At 35.0% G+C, this 9,680-nt stretch overlaps 1 protein-coding gene across 2 annotated transcripts in view; it reads right to left on the reverse strand.

The window, feature by feature from the left end:
* Positions 1 to 667: 667 nt before the first annotated feature.
* LOC107664889 (differentially expressed in FDCP 6-like) overlaps positions 668 to 9,680 on the reverse strand; it is a 10,687-nt gene continuing 1,674 nt past the window's right edge. The window contains exons 2-13 of one of the 2 annotated variants that reach the window (XM_016455576.1): positions 9,490 to 9,630; positions 8,149 to 8,331; positions 6,990 to 7,217; positions 6,565 to 6,711; positions 6,366 to 6,474; positions 5,253 to 5,470; positions 4,082 to 4,189; positions 3,081 to 3,247; positions 2,858 to 2,996; positions 1,302 to 1,385; positions 1,076 to 1,166; positions 668 to 917 (exon numbers count right to left, since the gene is read on the reverse strand). In XM_016455576.1, the coding sequence (XP_016311062.1) occupies positions 757 to 917; positions 1,076 to 1,166; positions 1,302 to 1,385; positions 2,858 to 2,996; positions 3,081 to 3,247; positions 4,082 to 4,189; positions 5,253 to 5,470; positions 6,366 to 6,474; positions 6,565 to 6,711; positions 6,990 to 7,217; positions 8,149 to 8,331; positions 9,490 to 9,630 (1,776 nt within the window). In that variant the 3' untranslated portion in view covers positions 668 to 756. The remainder of the gene's footprint in view (positions 918 to 1,075; positions 1,167 to 1,301; positions 1,386 to 2,857; positions 2,997 to 3,080; positions 3,248 to 4,081; positions 4,190 to 5,252; positions 5,471 to 6,365; positions 6,475 to 6,564; positions 6,712 to 6,989; positions 7,218 to 8,148; positions 8,332 to 9,489; positions 9,631 to 9,680) is intronic. The other variant, XM_016455577.1, reaches the window with a different exon arrangement.

Genomic DNA, 9,680 nt, shown 5'->3' on the forward strand with positions numbered 1-9,680 from the left:
ACCTTAAACCGCATAAACACATTTCATTATACCAAATACACAAAATAATGTTCTTTTTAGCAGCATCATATGACCCCTTTAATATATTGCCACTCCTAGTTTCTGTAAACACAAAAGTTTTCATTACAGCAGAAGCACCAGAAATATCTTGAGGGGCCTTCAAATATTTACTTTGTCAATGGGGAACCTTGAAATGGAGAACCACTGATTTAAAGAGTTAAAGCATTTGTTTAACTGCTGCCATCAAACAGTTCAACGCCTTCTGAATCTATTTTGACTATTCATTTTGTGGGTAACACTTTACAATAAGGTTCATTAGTTAACGTTAGTTAACTACTTTAGTTAACATGAACTAAGCATGAACAATACTTCTACAGCATTTATTAATCTTAGTTCATGTTAATTTCAACATTTACTAATGCATTATTTCGATCAAAAGTTGTGCTTGTTAACATTAGTTAATGCACTGTGAATTAACATGAACAAACAATGAACGACTGTATTTTTTAACTAACATTAACAAAGATTAATAAATACTGTAATAAATGTATTGTTCATTGTTTTTTCATGTTAGTTAATACATAGACTAATGGAACCTTATTGTAAAGTGTTACCATTTTGTGCAAATTACATATTAAAAAAGCTGATTACTATGAACATAAATAATAAAATAAGACTTCGACCTGCAGCCAAACCTAAACACACTGGGCAAACCAGCTGTACAAAACATGTATAATCTATTATAGATATACAGATTTAGGAACCCTGTTCTTCCTCTTCTTGTGTTGGTGATGGGCTGTAACTATTTCCTTTTTCTTGGGTGATGCCTGTTTGAACCTTAGCAATGAACTCTGTGCTGGTAAGGGCCTGGCCCTGTCTGGGGCAGGTGGGCTTTACTGGCAGATGTTCGACTTTGTCTGTAAATGAGCAGACAAATAAAAAACAATGATAATAAAAGCCATTTATGATTGTGCAGCTATGATCAAACAGAACATATCTTGTTTATTTCAAATTCACGTGACAGTCAAAAACTACTCGGGCAATAAAAAAATTAGTGATTGACAATGCATCTTACCTCCTGGTGTGATAGGCTTCATGAGGCGGTTAAGCTGAATTTTCCAGTGCTTAAGCATCTGAGTGGTAGTAGACTGATTCACCAATTCTCTCTGTATAGAAATACATAGATTATGGCATGGGATCAAAAGTCTGATCAGTTAAAGTAATAGGGCATGATTTGAGGCGTCATTTATGTAGCACAATTGGCCTTTTTTTGTTAGCCCCACTCTTTTCTAGTCTCTCACTTCGGAGTTGTGCTGGCTGCTCTCCTCTGATTGCTGGATGTTGGGTGGTGTTGCAGTGGAAGTAGTTTTATGGACAGGTATCTCCTTTTACAATATAAGGTGTTTGTTAATGTACTACTAAACAAGTTGTAATTAGAACAGGGCCGGTCCAGCCAAGCGATGCTTGCATTAAATCACAGTTCATGAGTGTGTGTGAACTACACAGACACATAGACTTTAGTCAATTCTAAAAAAGGCATTTACATAAAGACAAAACTGTTTAAAGGAATAATTCACCCAAAAGTGAAAATTTGGTCCAAATCTCATTTACACTTTTCAATTATCTAACTTGTTGCGATGCGACACAGTGTGTTACGAAAAAGTTCGGGGTCAGTAAGGAAAAAAAAAAAAAAAAACTTTATTCAGCAAGGATGCATTAAATTGATCATTATTAATGGCAAAGACCTAATTTTACAAAATACTTGAAATACATGCTGTTTTTTTTTAAATAATAATAATAATAAATGTTTCTTGAGCACCAAATCATCATATTAGAATGATTTCTGAAGGATCATGTGACACTGAAGACCGGAGTAATGGCTGCTGATTCAGCTTTGCCATCATAGGAATAAACTACATTTTAAAATATATTAAAATAGAATTTGACTGTATTACTATCAATATTAATTATGAAAAATATTACTGGACTCTATTTTTGGTCATATAATGCAGTCTTGGTGAGGATAAGAGACTTTCAAAAACATTTTAAAAATCTTGCCAACCTTAAAATTTCGAGCGGTAGAGTGTGTCACAACCAAGGGCACTAATGTCATAGAATATTCTTTTAAATCAGTACAACAGGACATCACACAGGGCTTGATGGACACATTAAATGAAATGTTACCAATTGACAGTTACCAATACTAACCCAACAGCTGTATCCCAAATCCCCCCCTATTCCCTCATTCACTACTCCCTACATTACTCTACTAATATAGTCCACTTGAAGGAGAAAATGAAAACGATTGAGCGAACTGAGACAGTGCTTACAATACATGGGTATTCTCTTAGCAGCTAGCCTTTGAGTTTGCATTGGTTGTACACTTGCTATTACAGTGTATTATGGGAGTGAATGAGCAAACTCGATAATGCCCACTATGGTTTAAGACACGACTACAAATGGCTGTCCCCTCAAATAGTGCAAGGGGGGATTTGTAGAGTGCGGTTAATGCAGAGATGAACGAAACAGAGGGGGAAAAAAACTGTCTGTTATGACAGTGTTGACGATAAGCATCTCTTTTAAACTGATAGAGAGGGTTGTCGAGTTCAGGGCAGCTCTTTGACAGTAATGACCTTTGATTTACTGCTTTGATTCTAAGAGCCAGAGAGGCAATGACAAGGATCATGTAAAAATACTTTAAATTCTAAATGTTTTGCTATAATAACCTTGCTTAATATAAAATTAAATGCTACAAAAACCCAAATGTTTTTTTTTTATTTAACCGACCCTACAAAGAACATCCTGACTCTTTACTATCTTTATTTCTCCACATCAACTCCACACATTTGTCTCTCACCTCTGTGCTCTCTTCTGTTTGCTGACTGATGGGAGGTGTTGTGGTGGAAGAATCCTCCCGACTCCCCACAGCAGAGGTTTCCAGCTGACTTTGATGGAGGAGAAGCTCTATAAGTTTCTTCTGCTCCTCCGCAAGTTGCCTGCAAGTATAAATGAAAGTAATTAGAGTGTCCTTGTGTGTTGGCAAAGGTGTGAATAAAATGAAATTATGAGATTAGCAGTACCTCTCCAGTTCCTGTCGGATTCCGTCTTCTTCTAAACGGGCGTGAATCTGAGCATTGAGTGCCTCCTCCAGTTTATCTTGTGTGAGTTCTAATTCATGAATCCTTTTCTTATGCTGCTGTACCTCCTTCTCCATCTCAGTCAACGTAGCTGTCATCTTCTCTTTGGCCTAAATAAGCAACTTAATTAACTTAATTGTTTCTAATGCTCTAACACTACAATGTCCTGTCTCAAGGACTGATATTTATAGCGTTCAAATGTTTGGGGCCAGTAAGATTTCTTTCCTTTTAAAAAAATAATACTTTTATTCAGCAAGGACACATTAAATTGATCAACGGTGATAGTAAAAACGTTTATAATATTGCAAAAGATTTTGTATTTTAAATAAATCATGTTCTTTTGAACTTTCTATTCATCAAAGAACACTGAAAAAAAATGATCATGGCTACCACAAAAATATAGTTTTTACCATTGATAATAATAAGAAATAATTCTTGAGCACCAAATCAGCATACTAGAATGATTTCTGAAGGATCATGTGACACCAAAAACTGGAGTAATGATGCTGAAAATTCAGCTTTGCCATCACTGGAAAAAATGACATTTTTAAATGTGTTAACATTTTTTTTTTAATTGTATTCATATTTAACAATATTGCTGTTTTAACTGCATTTGTAATAAAATTAATGCAACCTTTGTGAGACTTCTTTCAAAAAAGACTTTTTTTAAGACTATAAAAAAAATCACACTGACTCCAAATTTTTGAAAGGTTATTCAGAATTAGTATATCAGTTATATACTATATTAGTTATATCAGAATTAGTATATCATAATGTTATTTAACTGCTTTATTCAAAGTACAAAAATGGTGTTTTAAGTAAATAGATTTGTCATAGTAATGCAAGTGCATGAATGTGTTAAAATGTGTTTAAGTGGATATAGTGTGACAACACTTAGTAATGAAACAGGATGGTTAAAAAAAATTGTTTTCTCTCTGTCTCACCTCTTTAGCTTCTTTAAGCTGTCTCTCCAGATCTCTCTGTATTGCCTGCTGTTTCTCTCGCGCCTGCTTCTCTTCTTCTTTATGCTTTGCTTCCACCTCCCTCTGTTTCTGCGGGGCCAAACAAAAACACATGCTCAAAATTTTTTATACAAAATAGAAGTTCGGAATGAAACTACTTACTGAATACTGTACAGTACATACCGTATACTACCAAGCATTCTTTTTAAAACTGTATGTGAAACAGAGCACCTTATGTAATCACAAACACCTAAAACACTAGCATTGCCATGGTTTATGATTGTCATGTGGCATGTATATTATGAGACTGCTGTTCAGTTATGAATATGGTTATTTTGTATATTTAATACAACTCTGTATAAAAACTCTCTTAACTCTCGATGTTAAGATCATGCCTTTACTTTAGGTTCATTCATCTAACTGGAAATGGAAAGTCAAGTCAAAAGCATCGCATTGTGGGATACAACATCTCACACTGTGTGCTATATCTCTTTAAATGATAATAATGAGCTACGTGATATGATACACTAGGTCTCAAAATAAGACGCATGAATTACTACCAAGGACTGTGTATATGGCTCGGAGGTGGTCTTCTTCAAATAGCTAACTATCTACGTAGAAACCGGCTGAAAAATGGAAACAGTTTACTGGATGACACAGTTTCAGACTCAGGCAGCCCATAACAAACTGGCTGCGTGTTTTCTTTTCAGCTTTTCTGAAACGCCAGAAACCTAACTAAAAGCAAAAAAAAAAAAAAAGCTAAAAAAGTGTAAATTCCATCCGATGTTCTTTTAATACAGTACATCACAGTGTCATGCAACTGCTTTATTCAAAGTGCTGTTTTCAGTCAGTAAATTTGTCATAGTAATGCAAGTGCATGAATGTGTTAAAACAGATGTAGTGTGACAACACATTTTAATGAAAATAATGTATTAATTTGAATAGTCAACCTTCAGCCCTCTTAGAAGTTTGCTGAGGCCCCTGGTTGAGAACCACTGCTATATTATATACTGCACATTTTAGGAAATGTAGGTAGATAAAAATTTGCATACTGTCCACAGCACACATACTGTATACTGCAGATATAGTAAGATTAATATGGTAGCATGCTTTTTCAAACATTCCCCTTTTGCCCTATTCCCCCATCAGTTACTTGAATGATGCTTTCAATGTGTTGCTCCAAGCTCTCCGTCTCCCCCTGCTGCTCTGGAGCAAAGTGCTGCGGAGCCTCAACTGCAATGGGTTCATTGTGGCTGCTCTGGTTGTTCTGGCTTCTCTGAAGGGTTTCTCTCTGCTTGCGTCTGCTCAATTTCAGCTCCTGATGGAGAGAGCTCTTCCCCTCGGCCCTCAATCTCAATGCTGTCTGAATGGCTACAAAACAGGACAACATCGTTCAAAAAACCAGGACAACTTTGACAAGAAAGTAACAGTGTTATTAGTAGCGTTGTATTACTGAAGACCGGTCTTGGTCTTGAAACCAGTCTTAAGACCATTTTTTAAAGGTCTTGATCTTGACCGCATTTGTACTTGGTCTTGTCTTGGTCTCAGACTAAGAGGACTCGGGATTTTGTTTCAAGACCAGTCAAGACCACAACAGTGGGGATATCAATAAATTGCCGGTGCATTGACTGATTTATTTATTACCATCATTAATGTGACTGGATGTAAAACTTTCTGTTTCAAATGCAATCAATAACTAATTAAATAACTAAATAACAATAATAAATCATTTGACTTATACCAGTGGATCTCAAAATTGTTGATTGTTGAAGGCCCCCTATTGTCCACAACAATATTTGAAGGTCCCCTCCACTCACCCAAAATGTTTTAGAGCTTAGCATGACTAGAAAGACATATATTCATTATAAAAAAAAAATAACCAAATACTAAGAAATATCTTGACGTTTTAGTTGTTTTAGTTTATTTTAATGCTTGTTGTATTTTAATTATTCTCAACATTATTTATGCTTTTGAAATTGTACCAATTCAGATAAAACTCCTATGCCACCACTGCAGTGCAAAGATGATTTTTGTTGTTAGTGATTTAATTTGATTAGTAAAAACTCTATATAGTGTCTTATTATTCTAATTGTATTTAATGATTAAAAATAAGACATTTCTCAAGCAGTAAATGTGGATCTTTCAGATGAATTTCAGCAGTGCTGGTTTGGTCTCGGTCTTGTCTTGGTCTCAACACACATTGGTCTTGGTCTCAGATTAGGTGGTCTTGACTACAACAGTAGTTATTATCATGTGCGGCCCTTACCTTGTACCCAGTCTACTCTCTGCTTCATGTTTGAGGCACTCATCTCGTAGGTCCTGACGGGAGCATTTACACAGAACAGGCAGCGTCGCCCTTCTTTATCGGGGAGATTCTGAGTGCGATGACGAAAATGAGAACGTTAGGAGGCCTAATGCATTTATGATATTTATTTTACAGTGGAATAGAGTTATTGCTGATCAACCTCCACCACACTGCTCTCTTCCAGCAGGACCTCTCCCTTCTTTTCCTTCAGGTCCTCGTTGACATAGTATATCAGGCTACTGGGCTTCAAAACAAACCAGCGCTCCTGCCAGTTCCTGCGAACATGCCCCTTCTTTAACAGGTAGCCCTGATGGATAAAACAAATAGGAAACAGATAGAATGGGACTAAAAGACTTGAGAGAAAAAAAAAACTTTTGTAAATGATTGTGTCAATGAAATGCCATGTGTAACACAATGCAGAAAGGACCATTCTGCTAAGAATCAATCAAACATTAGGCCGATGTTAAGTGCAAGTAACATTGTAGTGTCGGCTGAGTTGCAAATGATTTGTATTTACTAGGATTCCCATGAGCTAACACACAATACAGCATCAACCTAGTGCGCTGCACACAAAGCATCAGTCACCTTCTTGATAATGTTGTGGTACATCTCCATGAAAACATCGTCCACAGCGAGACTGAAGGCCTCCTTACTCTCAACATGCAAAAGCTGGCCAGCACTCAAATGTTCCAGGAACTCCCACACTGACATGCCGTCCTGGAGAGCAGCATTCTGGGACAAAAGTTCATCCAGTAACGTCCCATCCCACTCCAGGCTCATTGCACTGGAGACTTTCTTCAGCAGGTACTCTAACTAAATTAACAGAGGCAAAAGAGCATTCATGACTTTGGGTTGGCACATTAGCATCTGCAACTTATGAGCTGTTAGAGCAAGTGCATTGGTAAGATGTTTGAAATCTAAAGTCTATATAAAGATACTTATAGACTATATACAAGTTAAAATAAGTATAAGTATCTTAACTATATATATATATATATGTTAAGATAACTATATATAAGTTAAGATGCTTATATATACTTAAAGACTATAAATACATGTATGGATGAATCTCACAAATAATAATAATAATAATAATATAAAATAGGGATATAGTGTGGGAGTAATAAATAAAATATATTTGAATTGAATAAAATACATTTTACATTTAAAATAACAAATTGTATTTATTTATATATTTATTTATTAGTAAACATAAGTTTCATTTTCTTCAAGGAAAAACACATTTTATTTGTTAAAATATGACATTTATATGACAAATATGTTATTTGTCATGAAATTCACCAAGAGATCAAAAAACTTATTTTCAAGGAGTTTCATTTGTTATATGCTAAAGAAAACCAAATGGGGATGAGATGAGAGAATACAGAAGAGAAATGCAAGTTACAACATCTTCAGATTTGGTTACTTGATAAAAATCTAGCTTTGACGTGTTATCATCAGGAAATCACCCCATATAGATATGTAGTTCCATTTCTTGTGTCACTTCCTTCCTTAAAACAAAACGCAACACCATAGTGAAGCTTCAGACCACTTCAACTTTGTCTGAATGACCAACATTGAGATTATTAAGTTTACAGTCTTGCTTTAAGTGTCAACTCTCACTTTAGCATCATAAAACTGCTCCGTTCACAAAAACAAGAATACACTCAAACCAGTTGAGTTTGAGACTCAACCAGTTGCAACTCTGCTTATCTGCATCTGCCCCTCTTTCTCTCTCACTCACCTCCGGCTGAATGATGACTAATGGGTAACGGTCTTCAGAAAGCAGGTTGAACAGACAGAAGAGTTTGAAGCAGTCTTTCTGTGAACACAGGCCCTGTTGAATGCTGGGTTTGCAGTTCTTCTTTGATGTCATCGTCCAGCACAGATCATCAAAGGCTTCCTTGCTGAACGTCCCCTCTGTGGCCTGTAAATTAACACAACACTATTAACAGCCAAGAAAACATCACCTGACACTGTTTGCCAACAGACATTTCCCAGTGTTCTATTCAAATTCGGTCATTATTCAATTAGTATAATTTCATTCCAAACCTATATGGCTTTATGTGGAACACAAAAGCAGAAATATAAAAAAAATATACTGTGTTTTAAGGGAACGTTTGCATGCTTTTTGATGCCTACAAGCTCAATTCATTGTAACTGCTTAGAAAAAAAAGCAACTAATACATTCTTTAAACTTTCTCCGTTTGTGTTTTGAAACAGAAAGAAAGTCATTTGGATTTGGAACAACATGAAGTTGAGTAATCTCTTGTGAAAAAGAAGTGTGCTTATTTATACTGAATGTGCACTTGTAGTGTACTTTAAATCTTACAATTATAACTGTACTTGCAGATTGTATAATATGAAATAAAATTCCATTGACTTCAAAGATATAAAAGGTACATGTGCTACTTAAAAAGAGTACATGACTGTTTCTTAGCACACTTTTAAATAGTGCACTTTATTATAATGTCAAATAAATGGTTTTACATTAAAGTACATTCTAAATCATTATGTTTGAATTATCTTTCTTTAAAGAAGTACATTTATTTTGATGTTGTGACTAACATGCTACAGATCATGCAAAGTACTTGATTATAATTTTAGTGTTATTTGATACTGCATTTAAAGTTAATATATTTTAAATGTACTAAACTGCAGCTATATCATCACAAATGTGTGATTACAAATATATATAAATATACGACATACAAGTTTTAACAGAAATGACGTTAAAGTATATTTTAGTTTACTATAAATGCTTGTCGGTACATTCGGTAGTACACTTTAACCATATTTCAAAGATAATAGCAGTATAAAATTACACAAAAAGATGTACTTAAGGTCTACTTGAAAAGATTCTTAAATTTAACTAAGTGTATTTAATATAAATTTAACTTTCACTTTACTGCAAATAACAAGCAATTACATTACATTCAGTTCAAATTTAAGTATATAATATAAAGTATATTATTTCAGTAATATAGAAAGTACTCTTTATAAAAGTATGCTAAAGTGTACTTCTTTTTCACAAGGGAAATGATGACAGAGTTTCATTTTTGGTAATTCTGGAGAGTTACCAGACCTTTGCCAGGATGTATTTGTTGAGGTAGGGCATGTACCCCTGGTTGGACACTGGCCCATTGTTATTGTCCTTAAAGTGCTCCTCTAACTCCACAGGATCATGAGGAATATTCAGCACTGTATAGAGATTGTGTGAGAGAACCTGGTGGAGAAACACACACACACACACACACACACACACACACACACACA

Source organism: Sinocyclocheilus anshuiensis, unplaced genomic scaffold (assembly GCF_001515605.1).
Source record: "Sinocyclocheilus anshuiensis isolate Anshui unplaced genomic scaffold, SAMN03320099.WGS_v1.1 scaffold299, whole genome shotgun sequence".
Classification (NCBI taxonomy): Eukaryota; Metazoa; Chordata; class Actinopteri; order Cypriniformes; family Cyprinidae; genus Sinocyclocheilus; species Sinocyclocheilus anshuiensis.